The 27,882-nt window shown below is 37.8% G+C and overlaps 1 protein-coding gene across 1 annotated transcript in view; it reads right to left on the bottom strand.

Moving 5' to 3' along the window:
- cobl (cordon-bleu WH2 repeat protein) overlaps positions 1-15,230 on the bottom strand; it is a 76,685-nt gene extending 61,455 nt beyond the window's left edge. The window contains exons 1-2 of the mRNA XM_053240718.1: positions 15,117-15,230; positions 14,022-14,157 (exon numbers count right to left, since the gene is read on the bottom strand). Coding sequence (XP_053096693.1) covers positions 14,022-14,056 — 35 coding nt within the window. The 5' untranslated portion in view covers positions 14,057-14,157; positions 15,117-15,230. The remainder of the gene's footprint in view (positions 1-14,021; positions 14,158-15,116) is intronic.
- Between the last annotated feature and the right edge of the window lie 12,652 nt (positions 15,231-27,882).

Here is a 27,882-nt window from a genome sequence, read left to right as displayed (position 1 = left end):
AGTTAAATTATTTATATATTTATGATTTTTTGTTCTCCTCATCCTTTATTTTGCATTTAGCTATGTAAAGCACTTTGAATTGCCACTGTGTATGAAATGTGGTATAATAAACTTGCCTTGCCCTGCCTTACTAATTCAACCCAATATGTGTTTAGAAAACTAGAATTTGGTTTGCGTAAACCAATTTTTCATTTCACTCTCATGAAAAAAACCTGCAATTGTTAGGGGCAATTAATTTGCAAGCCCACCAGGGAATGTCTGATGTAGTTACAGAAGCAGATTAGTAGAAGTGCTGTCCTTAAAGGAATAATCCAATGATTTTGAAGTTAATTTCTATGCGGAATGTGTCACTGGAGTTTTGAGCAAGATGCTGCGTGCACCATTGATTCACTTACCCCATTCATTCATTTTATAGAATTAGTCACCAATAGTTTAATAATTAGAATTTTAATATTCAGGATATAATGTAAAACATTTGTTCAGAACTGTTCCTTCTCACTTCAAACAGGCATTTGTGTCATTTAAACATTTCCGACATCCCTTTTCCCTTGTGTAGACTCTTTGGTTGTGTGCGTGAGGTCATGTGGTACAGCAGTTATGCTCATTGGTCAAAGTGAATATGGAGACAATCAATGGTACTTGAGAGTTTCTGTTTAGTGAAACATTCATGCTAGAATACAAGTGGATGCTCCTCACGTCCACTTGCCTTCAGCCAGAATGTCAAGCTTTAGTGGTCTTTAAAGTTCTACAGCTGCTGGAACAAACACAGAGTCTTCTCCAGGGAGATGGAAAGCATGAGGTACAAACACACAGTGGTGTCCTGGGACCAATTACTCACCATAAGGAGGAGAGAGAGTTCAAAAGATTTAGAGAGCTCTCCTCTCTTTACAGCAGCCACATGTGGCAAAACGGCTGCCTTCAGAGATGAATTAATGAATTTTTGCAAAAGGCAGCCTGCCACCCGTTTCTAACAGCCACAGATCGTGTGAAATTATTTTAGTTTCCTTCCGGAATCCTTAACCGCTCGTTTTAATTTTAAAAACGTTTTTGCCCATACGAATGTAATAAGAATAACATCCAGCAGAATATGATATACCTTTCAGGCCTGTGCTCATATGAAATTTCATATCATGCTTATTTCCTCATCAGGGTTAACATGGTTGATGATATTATCTAGGTTATGTGTTTAAAATATTAATTTACCTGCACCTGTTCTCTTGAGGAAACATTTTAATATTAAATGAACTTATGATCTCATTCAACTCCATCACACGTTATCACTAGTAGTGCGCTGCCCGCATAACTTCATTTCCAGGTGCTTACTAGATTCTCAGATAAAACCACAATTAAACTCTTTAAAATCACCAAGATACAGGTCAAGAGCTTCAGTTAATGTTCACATCAAACATCAGAATGTGGAAAAATGTGATCTCAGTAACTTTGACCGTGTTGTGGTTGTTGATGCAAGACAAGCTGGTTTGAGTATTTCAGAAACCTCTGGCCTCCTGGGATTTTCTCTAGACTTTACACAGCATGGTGTGAAAAACAAAAAACATCTAGCAAGCGGAAGTTCTGCTGGTGGAGACGACTTGTTGATGAGAAAGCTCAGAGGAGAATGGCCAGACTTGTTCATGCTGACAGGAAGGATACATTAAGTCAAATAACCACTCTTTACGACCATGGTGAGCAGAAAAGCACCTCAGAACACACAAACACTTCAAACCTACAAGAGCAGAAGTCCACATTGTGTTCCACTCCTTTCAGCCAAGAACAGGAACCTGAGGCTAAAGTGTGCACAGGCTCAGGACTTTTTCTTTTCTTTCCAGGAACTGTGTTTAAGCTTCTTAAAAACGTTGTATGTACAATAATTATCTCTCACTGACTAACATTTGCTAGTGACTCAATGTTATGAGAGTTGACGCATTCAGGAAATGTTAGCTGTAAATATCCAGAAGGAATAATATTTAGCAAATTGATTTTATCCCTACCAAACGTGTATTAAACAGAACATGCAAAAGAATTCTTCATTTACTATGCGCCACTCCTCTGTGTATAAAATAGGTCCAGCAGTGATTAGCACCAGCTGACTTGTGCTTCTGTGCAGATGGCCTTGGAAGTGAGTATATGCTGATTCCTCTGGCAATGGCTTCAACACAGACGCTCCTCATTGAACACAGGATCTCATGAAGCAAAATCGTGGAAGTGTTTTGATTCCCTCTTGGCATGATATTGGCATTTATCCTTTTGTCATGGCTTTGCATCATGGGAAATCCATGCACCTTCGAAGCTGAAATATAATAAGTGCTGATATCAGCACTATCTGATCCTGTGTGGAATGTGTTTAATTGTCTCTAGTTTTGAAAGCGATTTCAAAGAAACAGCAATATTTACATGATCCTCATCCCCAGACGTGGCATTCTAATTTTCGCTGTGATTGTTTGCGCTGGGTTTGGGAATAATTGCCAAGCAATTGATGTGGTTTTGTTTGATGTGGTCTGGCAAGCTTTTTAGAGCATGCTTACCATGGTCCATTAAGAACTAGAGGCTTTTTTTTTCTAAATATACTGAGCTGTTCTTGCAGGTCAATGAAGGAATGTTCAAAGGAGTCCAAAAGTCCAAGCCAATAGGAATCGATTATTATTGCTTAACTATGACTTAACTATGACTAATATTAATATTACTATTAATATTACCAATATGAAGTAAGTACAAAGATTTACATAACTTGATGTGTGTCCACATCTTACACAACTGAAATTAAAAGAGTTCTTAGTCACAGACTCTTGAAGTTTTATTTGGATCATACAGTAAGTTACATACACAAACTCTGGCCATTTCATAACCTTCCTATTCCTGTTCTTAGCCAATCCAAGTTGACTAGACTTTTTTTTAACATAATTATCAATTGGGAAAAATGTGATTTGCCTAAAACACTTCTGCAGACTTCAGGCTACATTCCACCTACTGTATAGTCATTCCTCAAATTTAAAATAAAAAATCAGGGATGCACTGAAACCATTTTTTTCCAGATCAAGTACAAATGAGTAACCTACTTAGTGTTAATTAATCAGGGATGTCACAGCTCTGTTTATGTTTCCCAGGTTTCCATAACTGTACAATTGAGTATTGTACGTTTCTCTTTACTTTGCATCAGAATACCTTGTTGTCAGGGACTGACAGTGACTAATCTTCAAGAACAACATACTGGAAAATAGCTGTTATTTTCACTTACCTAGCGTTGACTGTTGATTTTTTTTTTTTTTGTCTAGCCAGAGTAGGTTGCTGCCATGTTCTGCCAACGATGAACTCTTCGTGCTGAGTTTTATGTTAAAAAGGTTTTATCAGTTTACTTGTATTGTAAGAAGATGCTGTAGTTTTTCCTCTTGATGTTTTTCACAGAGCACAGTTTGCATGCTGATTTGCATTGATCGCAATCATTGATCATCCAGATCGCTGTCATTAGTGCAACAGTATACACTAGGCTTAGAATCATGTGGTATCAATTGTTGGCATTTGAGAATTTTATGCAAGTAAATGAACATGTATTGTACAGGCAGCCAATACATCCCCAACTAAGACTAATTCTGTAGTGGCTATTTTACACATCTAGTCAGTCACAAATTTTTAAATAGAAATTGACTCAGACTTTCTTCCTGTTCTTATTTTAACTCAAGCCATGTGACTATCTGCCAGTAATCCATTCCTAGCAAACTGAATGAGCAAAAGGTCTAAAGGTCTTTTCCGGTACACCTTTTGAAGGGACACAGTTAAACCAAAATGTTTTTTGTGCAAACCTGTCCCTTTAAGACGGACGTTCACCTAGTAAGACAGGTGTACAAGGCAGAAGGGAGCCACGGGAGACAAACAGTGTGTGCTGAGGCCAGGGCTGGGAGAGAGCAGGACCCCGAGGGGGAGGGCGAGACAGAGGACTGAGAGGGAGCAGCAGGAAATAACAATTAGCCTGTTCCATAGTCCCTGAGCAGCTGAGCTGAGAGCTGCACACCGGTAATTACTCCTCCTCGCTCTGCATGCAGACTTTCACACATCGGAGGTGTGTGTGTTCACACTCTTCACACTCTATTAACACCTGCTGTGTTATTGTTCTGAGAAGATGAAACTAATTTATTTCCTTATTGGTACAGGATGTAATGAGTTGAGCAGTTAGCACTGTGTTCAGCTTATCCTCCCTGTGACATGCTGAGTGAGGGGTGTAAGGACAAATCACATTTGTACAGTTTCTAATTAAAGTGATGTTTCTGAGCCATGTCCAGTGTCCATCTTTGGTGGCTTCGGTTGTTGCAATGGAGCTAATTAGTGATTTGTATCAGTGATGGCTGGTTGTGAAATTAAATGATGGGCTCAATTCTATATCTGTCAATATCTAGGGTTTTAGGGTTGATCAATGCATTATATGAAGTGTCATGGATGGTATAATAAGAATGATGTGGGGCAAACTATCTCACACACACACACACAAACACTGGGTTCATGTTGTATTTCCTCTGAACACCAAACACGCTAAACAAAAGGTATAAACTTTTCTTACAGGTCTGTCGTCTCCCCTTTTGTACTTTAATTGGACAATGTGTGCTTAGTCTGTCTACTTGTAATTTCTCCTCCAAAGTCATAGGAAGATAGATTAAATAATCCATGTATGCCTTCTCATTCACTGCTGATACCATGTTATGAATGTGTCGGCGAATGAAATAATGCAGGCCATTAATTGGTCGAATGTGCAATCATCACAGAAATGTTCTGATTAATGTCTCTGGCTGAAATCACTTTTCTACCAAACGATACAGCACAGCGATCTTCAGTTATGTAGTTATGTAGTGTAGTTTTTTTTTGGCACCTATTCTCCATAACCTCACTAAAGGTTCAGGTATTGGCACCCTTGGCTGTGATTGGGTGTACACACTGCCTCTAGTTGTGCCTATCACTAGTCACCTGATAACCTGCAGAGAAACTCTTCCTACATTTACATTAAGCCAGGATAAGAACAATTTGGGACTGGATTTGTTAACAACGTCATACTGTACTGTTTTGTGGAAAAACACTGTATGCCACTCTATGGTTTCCTCAATAGACAACTTATGAAAGGGTTCCCAAGGTCATCACTGGGGTCATGTGGTTCATACCTCAAAACACTCTTACATGGCAACATAAATACAAGTTTTTTTTTTTTTTTTAATAATATCAAAACATATTTGTTTGTAAATACACCAGAGGTATGAACATTAATCTTCTGTTCATGATGAGGCAACATGAGGCTGTCACATGCAAAATTAACTTTATCTGCAGAACTAAAAGTAAGTTAAATAGTGTCAGAAATCATAAAAGCAAGTTGAGACAAATGCAGTTTATGAGTGGGCTTCAATTACTTGTTTGTGTACTGTCAAACGTATCAGACATGTCTTGGCAGATCAGCGATATTTAAAGCTACAATGTGTAAAATTTGTTTTTATTAAAATTTAACAGGAAATTTTACAGAAGGCTCAAATAGGCACATCTGTCATCAAGATATGTCATCACGCCGGAAAGAAGTACAGTCAAAGATTTGTCCCTTAACATAGAGCCGCAGGCTTCATAACATAGTGTAGACTTTCCCCTTCAACAAAGTTGTATGTTTTAGATAATCTAGCTTGGGTTAGGCGGCTAGCATATTACCATTCCATTGGCTCTACTGTGTGCTCTGATCTTGCCGAACGAACATGGTTAAATCTCTGCATCAGGTGTTTAGAATGATAATTTAGAAAATCAGCACTGCAGGACAGCCGCAAGCACAAAATAGCCAATAGTACCAAGATAACTGGCGAGAGTTATCCAACAAAGGTTTATTCTTATCACACGTCTGTAATACTGAGGAGACAGAGATAACAGTACTATACTAAATAGAATCTCAGTACCCCAATGTACACCAGGATATTTAGGCATCCTATTTATTTGCAGCATGAGGTATGGGAATTGTAATTGAATCTGTATTACTTGCCACTTGCAACCATCGGATAAATCTGAAAGATCTTCAGCCAGTATTGCTCAAAAACATTCGGCTGTCAGGGAGGACTGTGTCTACATATTAATTTTGTGATAATAGAAACACCACACTAAGCACCTTGGTTCATATATACCACCTCAGTAAGGCTATAATCTTCATTTCCAGTTGAACAATAACACAAAAGGGGTTACGAATGTAAACAGGTGAAACACACACCTTCAATGTGTGAGGTCTGCAAAGGGGATGACGACTAGTAATTGTAAGTGTCAATAAGTTCCAGTAAGGAGTACTTACTTCTCTATGCCTTGATGCTACAGAAACCAACACCAGGCCTATCCATTAATGCGCCAGGCTGTGGTTTCCCAAAATAGGCACTCATAACGGGCCATATGACGCAGGTCAGCTCATGGACTTTAAATATTTACAACGGTTGTGAATGATCACTCAAGCTGCCCACTTGTTCAGCTGCTAGAATCTCACTCTTGCAGCATTTATATAAGACAAATGCAAGACGATGGATTACTGTGATTAAATGAATTAAAATGAATCTGATACATTAAAGTTTCTGATAAAATTATTGTCTCTTCCTGATTTCCTAGAGACTTCCAAGGTTTCTCAATGCATGATTGCACTACTTTTAAGGAATAAAACACTTGTGGGCTTGCTGTTACAGGAAAATAATCAACGATGCGGTGGTGTGATGTGACCCGGCGCAAAGTGGTTATTATTCCTAAGGGTTTTATACCACAGTTTTTAGCTGTTTAAGTATAACTGGATAATGTCGTGGACGTCTGTAAAAAGTTAGAACCTGTTATAACATACAGTGCGTTACAGCAGCTATAAACAGTCGTTCTTTCACCATGTTTTTTCCCTCTTTCTTGTAGTTAAAATGTATAAATGTATCTAAATGTCATTTTACTGGCCACATCTATATTGTGGCACATTGGCACAATAATTGGTAGTGGTGTTTGGAATAAAAAAAAAAAAAAGACAACTGCCTACTGCACTCACATGAGCAAAGACCAGAGTGTGTCACAAGTTTGTCCCTCATACTGCATCAGACACATCTGAGACAACTGAAGCTGCAACACTAACACTATAATTTTTTGCTGGTTGGTAACACACCCATATCAAAATATGTGCTCCTGCTATCTGAAACACTTCATATATTTTAATTCTCAACAGACAAGTGGTCAGTACAGGGTGTGGCACTGAGTTTCCAAGGTGGGAGGTGTTTGTTTGTGTGTGTGTGTGTGCGCGTGTGTGTGTGAGGGAGAGAGAGAGAGAGAGAGGGTGTTTAATGACAGTGCGGAAGCTCTATTTTAAGCTTCAGTTGCTGGACAACAGACAAACATCCACGGCGTAGTGCACAAGCATATCAAAGCACATTCAGATAGAGTTAAGCACTTATGAATGAGAATACAGATCCTTAGAAGTGCGGTGTAGCTTATCCACCAACCAAAGGCTAGAAAACAAAAAAAGATTATACCACAGTAATTTAGCAATGGTTAGAATGTACACAGTACACATAAACCTACTGTCAGAGCCACTGTTATTAAAAATAAATAATAAATGAACACCTACTAACCAATCAGATTTGAAAATTCAAGAGGGCTGTGGTATAACAGCTATTATGTAGTTACCAAAAAAAGTGTTGATAGCAATGCAAATCAAAGCTAGATTATATTTAAAAATTCTTAACAGTATTTCTGATGAACATTTGTATGCTATTGGCTTCTTCTGAAGCATCTTCCTGAGGGAGCATCATTGAGGAGACTTTTCTTAATGTTCTCAAATAAGCAGGCTGCTTCTCTCAAGATCTAAATTAAAACTGCTTGTTTGGGGAAATGACTTTACTTTATGCAAAAGGTACTCATTAAAAATTCAGTCATTTAATGCAAAATATTTTACTCAATATAATTTAAGTCCACCTATTCACCCATGGGGTTGTAATTTATTAAATTCACAACACGGAGCAACATAAACGCAACGTGACAATTTGTGGATATAGTGTAGCTGAATTTGCTGAAATTGTCAAACCACTGAATTGCTTGCATTTCAAAATGGGTCTCTATGCACAATTTCAAAAACACTCCCTCACGAAATGCCACGACGTGGCCAACATATGCAGCAGGAAAAACAGACGGAAGCTAATTAGGAAAGTTACGAGAGACAATAAATAGCAAACACAAGTCAGACACTGACTGAAGCTCAAGTAAACAAAGTCTGAAAGAGCTTGTTAATATGGTGTTCCAACACAAATCCTACAGTTTGGCTCAAAATTTTACCTCATGGGAAAATTCCCTGGCTTCAGATGCCATGTAACACTGGTGTGATTGTTAAAGTAAAATTTGGTTGAGAAATAGAGCGATTGTTTTCAGCCCTCGGTAGCATTAGTAACAGTATTTTATTGTTATAATATCAATACTAACAGTTGTAATTGTATAATTAGCAGTAGTAGTACAAGTAACATTTGTAGTAACAGTAGTGGCATTAGTAGTAGTAGCAAAGTAGTATTGTAATAGTAGCAATAGTAATAGTAACAGTAGTAGTAGAGGTAGAATTAGTAGTAGTAGCAGTAAGAGTAGTAGTACTAGCAATAGTAATATTACTATTGGTAGTACTATGATATTAGAAATAGTAATTGTAATAGATGTGTCATTTGTAGTAGCAGTAGTAGTAAAAATAGTATTGAAATATTAGCAATGGTAGTAGTAGTGAAATTAGTGGTAGCAGAAATAGAAGTATAATTTGTAGGAGTAGAAGTAGCAATAGTAGCAGTAGTAGTAGTCCTATTGTGATAGTAGCAATAGGAACAGTAGTTAGGGTATAATTAGTAGCAGTAGTAGTAAAGTAGAATTTGTAGTTGTAGTAAGAGTAGTAGTAGTAGCAGCAGCGGCAGCAGCAGTAGTAGTAGCAGCAGCAGCAGTAGCAGTAGTAGCAGCAGCAGCAGTAGTAGTAGTAGCAGCAGCAGAAGTAGTAGCAGCAGTAGCAGCAGCAGCAGAAGTAGTAGTAGCAGCAGCAGCAGCAGCAGTAGCAGTAGTAGCAGCAGTAGCAACAGCAGCAGCAGTAGCAGCAGCAGCAGCAGTAGTAGTAGCAGCAGCAGCAGTAGTAGTAGTAGCAGTAGCAACAGTAGTAGTAGTAGCAGCAGCAGTAGCAGTAGTAGTAGTAGCAGCAGCAGCAGTAGTAGTAGTAGCAGCAGCAGCAGTAGTAGTAGTAGCAGCAGCAGTAGCAGCAGCAGTACTAGCAGCAGCAGCAGTAGTAGTAGTAGCAGCAGCAGCAGCAGCAGTAGTAGTAGTAGCAGCAGCAGCAGCAGTAGTAGTAGTAGCAGCAGCAGCAGTAGCAGCAGCAGTACTAGCAGCAGCAGCAGTAGTAGTAGTAGCAGTAGCAGCAGCAGCAGTAGTAATAGTAGGAGTAGTACTAGTAGTAAATGCAGCAGTAGTAGTAGTAGTAGTAGCAGTAGCAGCAGCAGTAGTAGTAGCAGTAGTAGCAGCAGCAGCAGCAGTAGTAGTAGTAGTAGTAGCAGTAGTAGCAGCAGCAGCAGCAGTAGCAGTAGCAGCAGCAGCAGTAGTAATAGTAGGAGTAGTATTAGTAGTAAATGCAGCAGTAGTAGTAGTTGTAATTAGTCTAATTTCCGCATCTTTAAAAGGAGTGTCACAGGTTTTCTTTTGTATTTTTATTGTTTTTTTTTTTTTTTGTCTTTTAATTTTTTGAGACGTCATCATCTGTATCAACATCAAACAATATAACTGTTTCAGCTTTCCTTATTGAGCTATACCATCACAATGACATATCATTACTCTCCTACCACAAGTGTATTATTTATAAGCCGGACCTGTTACTTGTTGGATTTTTGTTATTGTTTTTCAGAGTCATGGAGATAACAACAACAACTACAGAGACTAAACAAGTCTCTGTTTTGGTGCCTTGGTCAAGTATTCGAGGTCAGATGCTGAGTTTTTTATACTTAGATCTCAACTTCGAGCTATATACAGTTTCAAGAGGTCTCCTTAAATGGCAGGCTATAATTTCAAAAGGTGGTCACTGAGTTGCAAACGTAAGCATTCATCACCTCTGAATAAAGGTTTATAAAAGCACAGTTTTATGAGTTCCTAAATTTAACAAGTGTGACCAAAGTGGAAAAAAGAGGTCTCTGCACAGTAAAATCCAACTCAGATTATTCAAGTACACATCAAGGGCAAACAAGTTGCAGACTGGGGCGATATGAAGGACTTTGCTCCACTGTCACAGATACATTTATCCTAAGAAAATTAGAGTCTAAACCAAGCACACTACTGATCTGTTAAAGGTTAAGGGATTTACTTAAAACACCCAAACAAGGCAGTGGCAGAATTGTAAGATACTGCAAGAAAAATGTAAATGCACAAAATCTTTGTGCAAGGACTACACATACCACAACGCCAAGACTTGTGCCATTTTCAATAACAAAACTTGGCCAAACTTGGTTCAGAACACAAAAAAACCCAAACATTTTCACTTAAGTAGTTTTATAGTTTGGTTTCCCACTGCACATAATTAAACAAATCAAAAAAAAAAAAAAAAAAAACACTAAATAACTAAACATTGTCCAAGGGGTGTGTAGGGCTGAAAACTTACTCACTGAACTCTTCAGTAATTAGTAGGAAATATGGTGAGGGAAAAAGTAAACAATCCTTTGCCAAGTACACATAGCCACAGCTCTGTCCTTTGGCTCAGTCTGAGCTTTGCACCCACAACCCCATAATACACAACATGTTTGTTCACTTCAGGGTTGAATTGCTTTGGAATTCTTCATTCAAACAGACTAAACACTGCATAATGTGAAAGCACCCTTCCTTAGTAGCACTCCCACCCCCTCATTCTGACCAGTAAGGTCAAAATGACAATATGATATCTACATCACATTTTACTTTATTTTTATTTTTTATTTCAAAGTTCATGACATATGACCTATATATCATAGGTACTGTCAGACCTTTTTAATTCAACATGAAATGTGTTTTACCAAATACTTGTTTTTTCAATGTTACAGATATGTTCAGAATGTACAATATTTATAGTATAGTATGGACTATAGTAATAGGTACTATAGTGCCAATGTTTAGTGGGCGTTGGAATGGAAAAAAACTGAGCAAAAAACAGAACAAAAAGAAAGCAACAACAACAAAAAAAAGAATTAAAAGAATGAAACAGAACAAAAAGAAACAAATGGGAAAAAAGGGAACAAAAGGTACAGGAACAGAACAACATGAAAAGAATGGGACGAAACAAATAATGGTAAAGGTAGAACAAAAAAATGGATGAAAGAAAAGAATAAAAGGATGGAACAGAAAGAACGTAATGATACAAAGAATGAAATGGGATGAAAAAAAACAAATGATATTCCCCAGCCCAGGCCTATCCCGTACTACCTAGAATCCTAAGCAATTTTACTTATTGCTTATTGCCCAAATCAATCACTGTGTTACATTTGGCCATATAGTGTATATATGTGCACACCTGACCATCACAACCATATGTGGTTCTTCACAAACTGTTGCCACAAAGTTGGAAGCTCACAGTTGTGTAGAATGTCTATGGATGCTGTAGCATTACAATTTCCCTTCACTGGTACCAACAGACCTAAATCTGTTTTGTCATGAAAATGCCGATGTGCACAAAGCAAGCTACACGAAGACATTGCTTGCCAAGGTTGGAGTGGAAGAACTTGAGTTTGGAAACACCTTTGGGATGAACTGGAACACCAGCTGCACCCCAGGCCTCCTCACCCAACATCAGTGCCTGACCTCACTAACGCTCTTGTGGCTGAATGAGCACAAATCCCTACAGCCACGCTCCAACATCTAGTGGAAAGCCTTCGCACAAGAGTGAAAGTTATTATAAGTAAAAATCTGGAATGAGATGTTCAACAAGCACATGTGGTTGTGATGGTCAGGTGTCCACAAACTTTTGGCCATAAAGTGTAGCTGAAATGTACATTATGTCTTAATAATTTAAATAACTATATTATGATTTAGAAATGCAATATAATGTTGCATTTTTAAAAATTTTACTATATTAATAAACCAATTAAATTTTCCTCCACTGGCCCTTTTTTTTAAAATTTATTGCATACAAAAGCAGCACTAAGCCACTTTTCACATTAAGCTTCTTTGGTAAATATGTGAACGAGACACACTTTGATCCAGAGGAGACGTTTCTGTGAGAGCATTCACCAACTGCAGGCTTTAAATAAACCCAATGAGCTATGGAATGGGGTCTGATTACATAAAAGCACCGGGGGCCGAGAGTGAGGGGCACAAAGAGGACTGTTGTCCTGTTAAATAGGGGCAGCAGGCCAAATGGCATTGCAACTGTTCTACACACCTAGAGTCAAGAGAAAGGTATGGTGAACGTCATGGATCATGGAATTGATATTTGAATTCTCCTAAAAAAAAAAACTCCTACATTTGAATTCCAAACCATGACCATTACTCCTGTTGAAGTTGTTATTTATTCTCGCATTGGCTAGACTTCTATTAAACCCCTGCCCATATGTGTGGTTATTTAAACACTTTGGTGTGCATAAACTGGTGAATATTACAACAGAAATTAACATAATAAAGATAACGCAATCTGTTTGCTGGCTGTTATGTAAAGCATAAAGCAAATAAAGCGTAGCGCATTTGTGCTGTTATAGGAAAATAATCGATGACAGTAATCAATGAGTTAATGTTACCAACCCAAAGTTCATTATTTTCCAATAACAGCACACTTCGGCATGTTTTATCCTTCTTATACAACAGCAATTTGCCAACATCAACAATTTTTTTATTTATTAAAAAACTTTTTATTGCTAAAGTTTATCTTTTATAGTTGTAGTAAGTTAGTTATCATTTATGTTATAGCAGCTATAAGACGTTATTCCCTTACCTACCTTTCTTCTTCTCTCTTGAAGTTAACAAATGAAAAAAAACACAGCTTGTCATGTTACAGAGAAACCAAAAAGCACATACTCTTCTGTCCTCAACTATTCTGTCCTTGTTTCAAAACTTTATTTTACAGCTTCATACCTGACTGTTACAAAGTGCTGGCACTGGAGACTCCTTCCAAAAATAACGTAGCAGAATGATCACTTTAATACAAACCTGTGATTTTCCTTGCAGACAGAACTACTGTCAGAGCTGCTGTTATAGAAAACACTTTCTGACCAATCAGATTTGAGAATTCATATATGGAATATAATACTAAAAATAATAACCTGATATACAGTATGTATCTGATGTGTTAAGCTCCTTGGACAATGTTGGCAAACACTTCATTGTTTTTTAAGGCTTAGCTTCAAACATGTGCATTACTTTAATCAAATCAGATTTGTATTGTATTCTTGGGTCAAAAGACGAAGCGACAAGAAAGGCAGACAAAAAACTAGGCTACACATTCATTCACAGACCTAGACATGAAGGGTGTGTTCGGGCCGTGGCGAACAAGTAATGGAAGATTATGACCACAGATTAGCATCATGCAAACTACATGACGTAATCATCACACACTTTCCTCGAACCTTCTGGATACTGTAGATGTGTACCTGCTGCTGTAATCATAAAGTCTGTCCTTTATTCACAACATTATTCTGAACATCCTGTAAACACACTCAGTACTGTTTGTATTTACTCTTCTACACCTTTATGATTTATAATCTCACTATCCGGTGTCACTCAGAAGAGGACAGGTTCCATTTTGAGTCTGGTTCCTCTCGAGGTTTCTTCCTCATGTCGTCTCTGGGAGTTTTCCCTCACCACTGATTCCTCTGGCTTACTCATTAGGGATCTGTAAAGCTGCTTTGTGACAATGTCGGCTGTTAAAGCACCATACGAATAAAACTGAACTGAATTCATCTCAAATAGACTTGATGTGTTTTCTTACTAAATACTAAAGCTGGACACCAAACATGTTTCCACTGACTACATTTTAAGCAAATGTGTGTGTGTGTGTTTTTTTTTCTTCAAATGACTTTGCATGTTAAAATAAGTAAAACATCACATACCCTATTGGAGGTCTTGCAGAATAACTCATATCCATACTTTTAGTGTGGTGTTTATCAATGATCAGGCTTCATCTGCTCTTTTAACGGGACTTACAGACGTGCATTCCAGACCACAGCCTGTTGATTTCCATACCACCTAATGGAAAAATCAAGAATATTAATATGGAAAGACACTACAGGTTTTCAGTCATGTCAACCATTTGTCAGATTTAACATGTCTTCACTTAAAATGTAGAAAGGAAAATACTGTTTTCTTTTTTCACCCCAACGAATTATTGAATAGACTTTACGCTCCGCCCCCTTAGCACAATCACTTTGTGTCATATATCCCTGAAAAACTCGTTTCCTGATATGTATCATTATGATATGTATATTATATTTTTAATATTGTCCTCTGATCCCCTAATTAAAAGACTTATTACAGAGAGATTTTCCCAAAATGCTGATTATTGTTGGATCATATACTGAAAATTTCACTATTTATAGATTCTTTTTCATATTTTATTTTATATAATAAAAAATATTTCCCAGAAAACTTTATTTCAACTTTCCACTCGAAATAAATGTGAAATTTTAATCTCCAACATCATCCAAAATCTAGATTTTTGCTTTTATTAAGTCTGCAAATTTATGCATATTTATGCATAGCCTCGTTCATGAAGCCTCATTTGCATAAATAAATGTACATTTTTAAAAAAGTTGACCCCCCCCCAGAAAAAAGGACCTGTAAGACTATCAATAATCAACTAGCACAGATTGACTGTGATACCTTTTCCCCCTTTTTTCCCACTCAATGTCCATATGCGTTAAAAACACCTGTTGGGTTTACATACGTCGGCTGAATCCCAAATGACTCCCAACCGAACACAGAGTGCACTACAAAAAGCGTTAATGCCCACTACTGCGTGCTCTACATAGTGCGCTTCTACAGGGAGTAAGAAGGCGTTTGGGTTTCAGCCTATTTTTAACTGCACCAGTCAGTTCAAAACTGTTTTGTCTGTGTTAAGTTACACTTTAAGCAGAGACACGTCAGTACGATAAGACTTTATTTTACTTGTAAAGCAAAAAAAATGATAAAGAAAAAAAAATACTCACTGGAATTCTCATGTGCCCAAGTCCTTGGTGCTAATGCTAGCCAAGTTTAATCCGCCTACTGTTGCTGCCTTCTCAGACGCTTCCCGCTCTACGTCACGAAGACTAAATACAAACTGACCCCTTTGTTATGCCCCGCCCCTTGAGGGCATTTGACCAATCGCAGCTTAGCAACCGTAACTAGGCGCGAGCAACAGAAGGCGAATTGTATGTATACAATAGTAAAGTGAAAAGGAGTTCATTAAGTGAGATTGTAAGCGTTCATAAGGAAATGTAAAGTGAGAAAAAAAAAAAGAATAATAATAAAAAAAGAATAATTAATACATATGGTGTATTAAGTACTGGATCTTTTTGTGATTTGATTTTTTATTTGTGGTATTATTTGTGGTATTAATTTAATTTTTAATTATTTTTATTTTATTTATTTTATTTTTTATTTAATTCTTTTTCATGGACACACTACAGGTGAATAAGGTTTATTTTATATCACAATAAAGCTTTGCCGGGTGACATTCTTACAGATATTTATTTTTACTGAAACTTTTTTTTAACAAATTGATTTTTATTTACACAAATGAGGCTTTATCTAATTAAACATGCATAACATTGCATACTTAATAAAACCAAGAACCTAGTCTTTTGAAATGACAGAATCTTAGTTTGCCGAGCAAGCTGCACTGTTGTGTTGACTAATACAGTAAGATTGTCCCAATGAATCATAACTTGTTCTGCTAAAACCACCTCAGAATCTCATTGCCATGGATAAGACATTTTTACCTTAAACATGACTGAGCTAAAATTGAGTGAACTTTTTACTGCTTGTTCAATATAATTATATTGTGCAAACTCAAAAGCCTTAATGTAATCAGATATTTAAGAAATGGATGATAGAAATAACAGAACATTTATGTGTAAAAGAACTTATTTTCATTTTCCTGTTATCTAAGAAAGAATGGTAGCTAACTAGCTAAATTATCTTGCTAGAATATGGCTGGTTTTAAGTAGTCTAAGTTAGGTCTTGTTACCCTTCAACTGAAAAGACAAGAATTAGCTGGCTAATCTAATTACCAAATAAATTATATCAGCTATATATATATATATATATATATATATATATATATATATATATATATATATATATATATATATATATATATATATATATATATATATATGTGTGTGTGAGGAGCATCTTAGTGTTGTTTCTGAAGTTTATTAAAAACTATGGGTGCGTCTCAGTCAGCTCCCTAGTTCAGTAGTCATGGCGCTGATCAGGAAGTCGGCCATTTTAAGGACTGTCTCAATCACAAAAGCCTTCCAGTGCACTGGAACGTTTACTCCCTACAAAATCCCACAATGCACCGCAAAAACCAGGGAGCATCAATGCTCACTATGTCCCCTTACTGGAAATGACGTCATATTTTCTGAAGCCTCTGAGCTAAAAAAAATGGCGGACGAACTCTCAGCCAACTTTGTCTACAAATTTAAATAGCTTGTTATCGTTGCTGTAGTTCTCAAATGATTACTTATGTTAGCGATTTTTAACTTTATTTGACGTTCTATATATGGTTTGTTTGAGTCTAACAACTTTAAGTGTTTGAATTGGATTTAAAAAAATCCACTAGCTAGCCTACGATCCTGCTTGAAGTACCATGACAGATACCCGTGTGATTAAGCTAACAAATTTATATGACATATAATGTCAGAAAGCTCTGTCTTGCCTGTGATGATGATTCACAATGTGAGTACGTAGTCATGCCACCGTTTAGCTTGTGCTAGCTGGGTCTAACTAGCTGGTGTAAGAAAAGATATATTCAAACTCTGTTAAATTTCTACATGTTTCTTTTCAATAATAAAGCCAGACAGTTTACTATACAGTTAACTGGCAGTTAACTGTGAAGATTAATCAACTGGTCAAGCTGGCAGATTCCATGGGGTACGGTTGTGTCTCCTCTCAGGCAAGCCACAAGGCAAAAAAATCATGCACACTACACTCAATCCTCAGACAGGATAGACTAAAAAGGCTTACCTTTTTTCACCAAACACAAGATGTCAGATTTCATTTCAAAAGTAATCCCAAAGAAGGAAAACATGTCAGACCAAAATTTTGTTGTTACAAACATTTTGTAACAAGAGATATTTTTACATTTGGCAAATTATTGCTTGGTTCTATTTAGATTTAAGGTAGGCTTCTTGAAGAACAATCTTTTATTTAGGTTATACTGTTACTTGTCATGAATCTACACAAAATATTGCTTAATTTTGAAGTGGGGAGAAAATGCAATACAGTTTGCAAAATTATTTACAAATTAAAAAAAAATAATAATTAAAAAGTTTTTTGCATAAATATTGCAAAAGTATTCACCTGCATTGGTAAGAAAGCCCTTGTTTAGTTCTGGTGCAAACAGTTGCTATCAGAAATCACACTGTTGACTGGAGTCCTCATGTGTGCAAAAGTGTCACATGATCTCAATATAAACACACCTTTTCCTGGAACACCCCAGAAGTTGCTGGAGTACATACATAAACAAACAGCATCATAAAGACCAAGGAGCTATCAAAACAAGTATGGACCAAAGTTCTTTAAAAGTATAAGTCATGTTTTGGTTATAAAAAAATGTTCCAAACTATGAACATCCCATGGAGTGACATTAAATCCATTATTAAAAAAGTAAAGAATATGGAACAACTGTGACTATGCTTAGAGGAGCTAAATGTCAGTGAGGAGGTCAGGAGGGCATTAGTCAGAGAAGCAACCAAGAGACCAAGGGAAATGCTCACCATGATGCTACCACCACCATGCTTCACTGTGGAGAGTATATTCTAAGGTGTTGTCATACATATGCAAGGCACTGTATAGCAATATGACTAATGCTAACTAATGTGTCACTGCTTACAAACGTAATTATCTGCAATATTTCATGACCGTCAACCACTGCGAAATGAAAATCAGACTTGTGAGTTTGCATTTGCTGTCTTGTCGAAGATACAGGAATAGTGATGGAGGATGGTGATTACCACCTTGAAGACTGCATTCTTGTTTGAGATTTTAAAAAAAATCAGATGAAAGACAGGCATGTGAACATACCACAAATAATTAATTTGCTACTCTCATTAAACTACACATGAATAAAAATTTATTTTTTTCAGAATTTAATCATTAAGGTTTGCCTGTCGTCATTGTCAGCCAGACCTTACCTGGTGTTGCTGATGCTGGGGGAGATGAAACGAGACATGTCTCCATCTACTGTACATCTAGCTGTGCTTTCTTGCAAGAAAAGGTCATGCCCAAGATTCCCCAGTGCTTTAGTGGATAATCTCACATGCATTCTGTAGATTTATATCAAAGAACTATTGCTGTATTCATAAAGACTTTCCATCCTAGGGAACTTACTCTTATTATACATTGCTTCTCTTTATGGTATACAGTTGTAGAAGAGTAATGATTTATTAGTCCATTATTTGGTATCACCCACAAGAAGATGGGTTCTTTTGAGTCTGGTTCTTCTCAAGGTTTCCTTCTAATGTTATCTTAGGGAGTTTTTCCTTGTCACTGTCAACTGGCTTGTTCAGTATGCTTTACGACAAAGCATATTGTTAAAAGAGCTATACAAATAAAATTTAATTAAATTTAATGTTTTGATGCAGAGACATCTGCGCAAGGTTGGAGGACAGAGGAATGGAGACAAACTGTTGATGACTATATGACTATAGCCTTGCACATAATAGCAAAATTGTAAAGGGTGGCCTTTTTTTATAGCTTAAACTGACAGTCTGCATTTAGTTTTTCTCCCTAGAAAATGAGATCCAACTTTTTCAAATAAGACTTTTCTGATTTGAATTTCTTAATTCGTTTCTAAAATGCTGCCATTGTCCAAATAACCATAGCTACCAAAAGATGGCAGTGCTGCACTGTGCTAAAATTTCCCACAAGAAAAGAGGAAAGATGGTCATCTTTCAGTTTGTTTAGTTATTACCTGACTAAGAAGTCAAAGAACTTCTTATAGGTTCATTTCGATTTTAAGTGGATAGAAAAAAAAAACATTCAAAAAGAAGTTGCTAAAGAATCTCGAGAATGGAATAAAAGCATATACACTGCCAGTCAAAAGTGGAGGTTTTTGTTGTTGTTGTGTTGTTTTAAAGTATAATTTAGTATAATATACCCACTACTGGCAATTAATTAAGAAAAAAATCTAAACAAGTGCTCCAAGGAACCCTAAATCTTTATATATATGGACTGCAGCATCCACATTCAGGGTCTGTGGAGGACTAGTGGTTAGGCCTTGGGGCTCTCACCGCTGCAACCCAAGTACAATTCCCAGCCAGGGAACCAACCCCAGCCACTGGGGTTTCATAGGACAGTGCATTCCCAGTGCTGGTCCCAAGCCTGTATAGAATTGGGGCATCCAGTATAAAAACTGTGCCAAATCAAATATGCAGACCAGTGATTTATTTACATTTACATCATTTGGCAGACACCCTTACCCAGAGCAACTTACAGAAGTGCTTTGAAGTGTCTATCAATAAATACATCCTGATACTGGTTCACTAGGTCACGGACTAAGAATACCATCAGTCTAAAAACTCTTTTGGGGAGGTAATATAGTAAGAGAAGCATACAGACAACACAATTTTTTAAAATGCTAATTTAAGTACTTCAGGAAGAGGTACACTATATTTCCAAAAGTTTTGGGACCCCCATCCAAATCATTGAATACAGGTGTTCCAATCACTTCCATGGCCACAGGTGTATAAAATCAAGCACCTAGGCATACAGACTGCTTCTGCAAACATTTGTGAAAGAATGGGTCGCTCTCAGGAGCTCAGTGAATTCAAGCGTGGTACCGTGATGGGTTGCCACCTGTGCAATAAGTCCATTCGTGAAATTTCCTCACTATTAAATATTCCACGGTCAACTGTTAGTGGTATTATAACAAAGTGGAAGCAGTTGGGAACAACAGCAACTCAGCCATGAAGTGGTAGGCCACGTAAAATCACAGAGCGGGATCAGCGCATGCTGAGGCGCACAGTGCGCAGAAGTCGCCAACTTTCTGCAGAGTCAATAGCTACAGACCACCAAACTTCGTGTGGCCTTCAGATTAGCTCAAGAACAGTGCGTAAAGAGCTTCATGGAATGGGTTTCCATGGCCGAGCAGCTGCATCCAAGCCTTACATCACCAAGTGCAATGCAACGCGTCGGATGCAGTGGTGTAAAGCACACCGCCACTGGACTCTAGAGCAGTGGAGACGTGTTCTCTGGAGTGGCGAATCACGCTTCTCTGTCTGGCAATCCGATGGACGAGTCTGGGTTTGGCGGTTGCCAGGAGAACGGTACTTGCCTGACTGCATTGCGCCAAGTGTAAAGTTTGGTGGAGGGGAGATTATGGTGTGGGGTTGTTTTTCAGGGGTTGGGCTTGGCCCCTTAGTTCCAGTGAAAGGAATTCTTAATGCTTCAGCATACCAATTTTGGACAATTTCATGCTCCCAACTTTGTGGGAACAATTTGGGGATGGCCCCTTCCTGTTCCAACATGACTGTGCACCAGTGCACAAAGCAAGGTCCATAAAGACATGGATGAGCGAGAGTGGAGGAACTTGAGTCCTGACCTCAACCCGATAGAACACCTTTGGGATGAATTAGAGCGGAGACTGAGAGCCAGGCCTTCTCGTCCAACATCAGTACCTGACCTCACAAATGCACTTCTAGAAGAATGGTCAAAAATTCCCATAAACACACTCCTAAACCTTGTGGAAAGCCTTCCCAGAAGAGTTGAAGCTGTTATAGCTGCAAAGGGTGGGCCAACTCCATATTAAACCCTACAGATTAAGAATGGGATGTCATTAAAGTTCATGTGCATGTAAAGGCAGACGTCCCAAAACTTTTGGCAATATAGTGTAAGTCTTTGACTCGGCTGTTCAGACATCTAGGGGAAGTTCATTCCACCACCTAGGTACCAGAACAGAGACCCCTAACGGGAGCAGCCAAAGATTCTAACAGGACACTATATGAGTGCTTAATTAAAGACAAGCGTACACGTTTGGTGAAGCAGTGGAGTAATACAGGTCAGCCTTTTCCAGTTAAATCTAGAATTTATTATTATTTTTTAAACACATTACATGTACTTTAACCAGGTTCCTGGAGGACTAGTAGTTAGGTCTCTCACCGCTGTAGCCTGGGTTTGATTCCCGGCCAGGGAACCGACCCCAGCCACTGGGCTTGCATGCAACAGTACGCTCTCAGTGCCGGTCCCAAGCCCGGATAAAATTGGGGAGGATTGCAGCAGTAAGAGCATCCAGCATAAAAACTGTACCTAAAGCAAATATGTGGACCAGTGATCCGCTCTTAACTGGCACTGATTAATGTCACGAAGCAGAAGCGTATACAAGTGCAGGTAAACAGCAGCTTTACTGAACACACAGGCAGACAATTCCAAAACGTAAGGCAGGAGCTCAAAATAAGAGTCAGAGGTCAAGCAATTAGCAACCAACATGAACTTGGCAAGGCTTAAGACAAAAAGTGAAACACAAAACAAGATAAATAACCAGGCAGACTATTGCAATAAAAGGGCTTGGTAACAAACTGGAGAGTATCAGGGCATATACTTTGCAAATTGAGAGCGGATTCAGAGTCCTTTTATACTGGGGTCTGTAATTGTGAACATGTGTGTGTAATCAGTAAAATGGTGAACTTGAACATGATTGTCTCAGTTGGTTCTGGGTATTGTAGTCTGTAGCGGCCATGTTTGTAGGCCGTGTAGTACTCTAGGTAGTGTAGTTGAATGCCGTTTCCAGCATTGACATGACAGTGAAATAGTATAAGCTACATAGAATGTAGCAACATAACTGCCTTGGTATTGGAAAATCCCTTTAGTTAAAGCACAGATTTATAGCTTCATAAGCAACATTGTTGCCCCACTACATTGATAGCTCAGATAAACAGACTCGTCTGTTTCAGCACCAACTTCCAGTGCTGATATGTTTACTTACAAAAAGCATATCCTGTGAGAATCTTGCACGTTACTGACGGTATCAACCTACAAATGACAGTTTATACAGTATATTTCTTTAATTGTAAAAAAAAAAAATAATAAGATAATATATGATTATAATATATTATATATAATATATAATAATATAATTCATAATTTCTACATTATATTGTTAAATTCCTTCAAGTCCCACCAATGTGTTCTTATAGACTAGGTACTAGGACCTTACTGAGCCAATATTATGTGTCAATCAGTAAAAGACTGTGAAACAACCACCAACATTTCTTGCTGGTAGGTATTATTATCTTTATTCTTGTCTGAAGGGTACCTGCTCCAACATTTACCAACCAGTTAGGTGGAAATTACTAATCTGAATTACCATCTAGATTTAACAGCCGATGCACTTGAAGTATGAATCATAGAGAGTATAACAGATAGCATGTAGCAGACTTGTACTAGCTTGTTCTGTAAAAACAAAAAGCCAAAAAAAAAACTATATGTAGTCAAAGAGTAACATGTTCAAATTATGTAGTAGAGATAACTACAAATAACAGAACTACAACAGCAGAAAAGATTCAGACCATATGTTTAGAACAGTAAGCACCAAAACCAGAAAGCATTTGGCAGACACCCTTATCCAGACATTTGGCAGACATCCTTATCCTTATCTCATTTATACAACTGAGAAGTTGAGGGTTAAGAGCCTTGCTCAAGGGCGCAGCAGTGGCAGCTTGGTGGTGCTGGGATTTGAACTCTCAGTCAGAAGTGCAAAGCCTTAACCACTGAGCTGCCACATTTTTAACCCTGTATTTGAGCATGTGATTAATTTTTTTTTATTATTATATTTATTAATAATTGCTAACTACAGAGAAATAGAAAAATGGTAAGTAGATATAAACATGAATGGTCTGCTAATCCCATATCATCATGATATTATAGTAACTACTGTTTTGTGTGGTATAGCAGCCTTGATTTATGTGTACATATGTATGTATAGGGTTCCAGCACTGGTTCAAGCCCAGGAGCTCCCATTACTCTAAGTCCAACCCTACATCCTCCTATTGTTGGCTTTTAGATGACTATCGTAACAGTGATCACACTGAGATTTTAATTTTTAAAAAATCTGACACTGCAGGAACTTTGTCACCGGCAATCTTTGGTTGCAATGTCACTAAATCGGCCACTAGTGAAATGTCACATTATGGATTCTATGACCACTCATCTGAACTCATGACCAAAGAATTCTTTTACAGTGTGGGATTTTTGTCTCTGAAAGCAAAATTGGGACAAAAATTTTACAGTATATACCTGACTTAACAGAGATGGAAATAGTCTGTACATGTCTACTTTCTAGGATAGCATGTCATTGTAGTTTTCTGAAGACATTTATTAGTACATATCAAAGATTCTTCCTAAGGTTTTGAATTAGTCTTTTACTCATTACACCACTCCCCCACTTTAACATACCAGGAATCAGTTTGTAATTATTCCAGTAATGAACTCTTATAAATTCTTCAAGAGCTTTGTATTGTTCAGCAGTTTGTACCTTGTGAAATTACTCTGAATAAAAGCAGCATGGAACCCATTGGATATGCAGTAATGATAAGGCAGTTGTAGCTTGTAGGTTACTTAGTTGATGGATTAAGATAAGATAATCCTTTATTTGTCCCCAATGGGGAAATTTGCAAATATTCTTGTCAGAAGTGGGATTTGAACCCACATCTCCATCTGGAGACCAGAATCCTCTCTACAGGAAGGTTCGTACCTTGAGTCTGGCGCCTTAGACTGCTCAGCCATTCTGACATACTGAGGGTACTCTGAATGGGTTGATGTAATGGGACACAAGTTTTTTGTTTTTTTTTACCACCCCTAAATGGTATGAAGTCCATGGTCAACAGCTATACGATATGATCACTTGGTTCATAGGTTGTATCAAAGGGGTACCTGTCGAGGACTTCCTTTTGTTGTTGAACTGCTTGACATATCAATGTGCTTCTTCTCATGCTACCTCACTTTTTGAAACCACTCATCAACAGATGGTGCACCTGTGGGCAGGGAAGAGAGGTGGTTGGCATCCCAGTATGCATTGGAAAGGTGTGCGCTGGGCAGAGTTAAACATGATCCATACAGGCTATCACATATTTTCTGAGCATGCCTCTGAGAACATCTTTTGTGAAGGCCTGGAGGACAGAAAAATTGACTAGTCCATATGGCATTACAGAATATTAATAGTAACCTGAGGTTGTACTGAAGACCATCTTCCATTCTGTCTTCCATTCCTCTCTGATTAAAACTAGACTATAAGCACACTAATGGTCAGGGTTTTGAACTGTTCCAGAGCTGAGGGCATCAGAAGCAGTGAGTATCTATATTTTACTGTGATAATATATGTAATATATTTTACAATATATGCATTGTTGAAGACCCATGCACAGAGAAGAAACCTATAAATACAGGATAAGTAGAAGGTCTGATATAGCCTTGCTGCAAAGGCTCTTGATGTATTCTTCTGTAGCCTAGTTTTCTGTAGAATTTAATGCTTGAAAGCAGGTGGTTGGCACAGTCGTAAAGTCTGTGTGGAGGTAGGGTTCATGCTCTGAATATAGTAATTTCTTGGGTGGTTTAGGTACTCTCTAAAGACATACAGGCTGTCGTAATTGAGGGACAAGGCAGCAAGGGACCAGGCTGTGATTTCTTATATTTCTCTGATGGACTGGACATTGAACAATTCAGTGGATGTCCTCTCCACAGTAGAACCAGATACCTTTCTCCATATGGTTATGAATAGTTAAACAATCTACATTAGCTCTGGATCTTGAGGAATTGCTCTTGCTGTTCGTGCTGCCAGGGAGAGAAAGAAAATGCTGAGTTCACCTTTCAAGGAGTCTGTCTAGGTGAATGGCCAAATAGATTAATGCATATTGTGACAATTCACTGTCCCAGCAAGCCAGGTTTTTTAAGAACATCCCTTCTTAGCCCCTAAAACATTACTACAGCAGTCTCATTCCATCTGCTTCTGTCAGCTAATTTGTTGAACTCCAGGGCGTACTCAGTTGCAGATAGTAAACCTTGCTTTAGGACATAAAACTTTTAACGGCTTCATTGACATCAAGAGGCTGTTGGAACATAGCAAAAACTAGATGGTGTTAAAGAGGTAAACCATAAGCAATCAAAGGACATGGGCATGACAGTTGGCCTACTGTTCCAAAGTAATGGATACTTCGTAGGGATTCTTTTTAACCCTATGCTGTCTGTGCTGAGGCACGTGTCTTTAAGACTGCTTTGACATTTTACCACATAGTACCTTTGAGAATTGTTGTGGTATCAGTTCCAGAAAAATGGTGTCATAGTCTTGGCACATCAGGAGTCTTGGTTTAAGGATGTGCTGCTTTACAAATACCACATTTCTTTGTAAAATAAACAGGTAAACAGACAAAAAACAAAGGATTTCTCTTTCATCTAAAATATCTGACTTGGGATACCTAATCCTCCCTTCTCAATCTATTCAAATTGTGATCATATTCAAATACACAAATTCCCATGTGTAAAAGTGCCAAAATCAATTCATGTAATGTACAAGACTTCATTTGGAAGATGGCACCCTACAACACTGTAGACAATGTAAGTGTCTTCTCATTTCTTTGCATTTCTCTTTTTTAGAGTGATGAAATACTGTATGCAAAGCTTCTTTTTCCTTGCATAGTTTAATGTAGTTTTAACATGATTCATTGGTAAATACAACTATAGTTTTTTTTGGAACTCCAGTATATATGATCAGCATTTCTCAATTTGTCTGGTCTTCTGTGACAGGCAACCATGTTTACAGTTTTTCTTTTTTGTCTTGTTGGTCATTTGCGTATAGTGTATCACTGCTTTGTCAATACCATGCAAATGAACAGCTGAAATCCATGATGACCTGCCCAATGCAAATGAACAGCTGAAATCCATGATGACCTGTTTGTGCACTATATGCTGATATGATCATGTCACTGTATCACAAAGTTACTGTATACAACCTACAAGTATATAGTGGCCAAAAAATAGATCTAACAGCTTTAGTATTTTATTTCATGGACACACCTTAAAAATAACTTAAAAAAAACAGTATATCACTGAAATTAGGTACCACGGTGGTACAGTGAGTAACATTGCTGTTTCATAGCCCCAGTGATCCCATGTGAATTTCCTCCTGGCCAGGGTTCATTCCCACTCTGTGCCCAGTGTTCCTGGGATAGGATCTGGATCCACAACGACCCTGACCAGGATAAAGCGGATACTGAAGATGAATAAATGATTAGTGATAATATAATGTCATTGTTCTCTTCTCCTTTAAGTCCTGTAAGTTGTGAGGTTGGGCCTCCGTGGATCGGACTTGTTTGTCCAGCACATCCAACGGGTGCTTGATTGGATTGAAATCTGGAGAATTTGCAGGCCAAGTCAACACCTTGTAATTTTTGTCATGTTCCTCAGACCATTCCTGAACAATTTTTGCAGTGTGGTAGGCGAATTATCCTGCTGAAAGAGACCACTGCCATTAGGGAATACCAGCGCCATTGAAGTATAAAGAGTGGTGATACTTTTTGCTCTCGCCGCCATGCAAAACGTGGTTCATGTGGCTCTCAATAGTTCCAAACAAATCCACGCTGTCAGCCTGTTTGAATGGGTTTAAGCAGGACCGGCAACAGCAGTGATTGTATTTGCAGCAAATTTCATTAAATATTAACACATGATGTGCATTGATTACTACGTTGACTATATTTATAGTAGCATTTTTTCTGGGGAGTGATGGAGAGGCAGCATTAATCTGTTTTTTTGTGTTTAATTTTGGAAGGAAGGGGGATTGCTCCCATAACATAGAATACATTTACAGTATGTAAGCATTAATATTTTTCTCATGCTTCTATGGTTATAATAACTTATATCCTAATGTTATCTTATGTTAAGACATTCACATAAGCATGCACGACAAGCGAATATCAATGAATGCAAGTAACCGCTCAGTTTAACCCAAGAAAGAAGTTTGGTCAATAGTGCAAAATAAACAAGGCAACCAATTGCATTCAACAAAACAATTTATTGTACAATATATCCACGGAGACGGTAGATAAGTTTTTCCTTGAATGGGCAGTCTTCATAGAAACTCATTCCACCTCATACAGGGAGAGAAAGATGGCAGAAAGCAGACCAGGAAAGGCATAAAAGTGTTCAAAATAGCCACTGCGTTCTTTCTTTCATGACAACAGTAAGAAGAAAAGGAGATCTGGACACCTGGCCATGAGCACTCAATAAACTTCACTGGATGATGACTGCTCAAAACAACACCAGACACACATGCAAGAACCACAGAGTCAAATTTTTATCCTTATAATAATAGCAAAAACATTCAAACTCCATGCCGCAAGTAATGGTACAGTTACTTGAAAAGTAACTACTGTAGTAACTAAAGCTGTCTGACAAATGTAGTGAAGTAAAAAGTACAATATTTGCATTGCATCTGAGATATAGTGGAGTAAAAGTATAAAGTTGCATTAAATGGAAATACTCAATTAAAGTATAAGTACTTCAACTTAGTTACACCACTGGAAGCAGACCATGTTGTAGGCCCCAGAGGAGACTGGGACTTGAGTCGAGTCGAGCCTGTTACTGCTATGGACTTCAAGTGCAAACTCTCAGCTTAAATTTGTGGGTATTTTCGGTTGTATCAAGTAAACCATGTAGAAATTGCCCATTTCAGAGGACCAAAGGTTATTGCACAAGTTCCTATAAACCTAAATAAAATGA

This window comes from Pangasianodon hypophthalmus, chromosome 1 (genome assembly GCF_027358585.1).
Source record: "Pangasianodon hypophthalmus isolate fPanHyp1 chromosome 1, fPanHyp1.pri, whole genome shotgun sequence".
In the NCBI taxonomy this organism is placed as follows: Eukaryota; Metazoa; Chordata; class Actinopteri; order Siluriformes; family Pangasiidae; genus Pangasianodon; species Pangasianodon hypophthalmus.
This window is presented reverse-complemented; position numbering and strand designations above follow the sequence as displayed.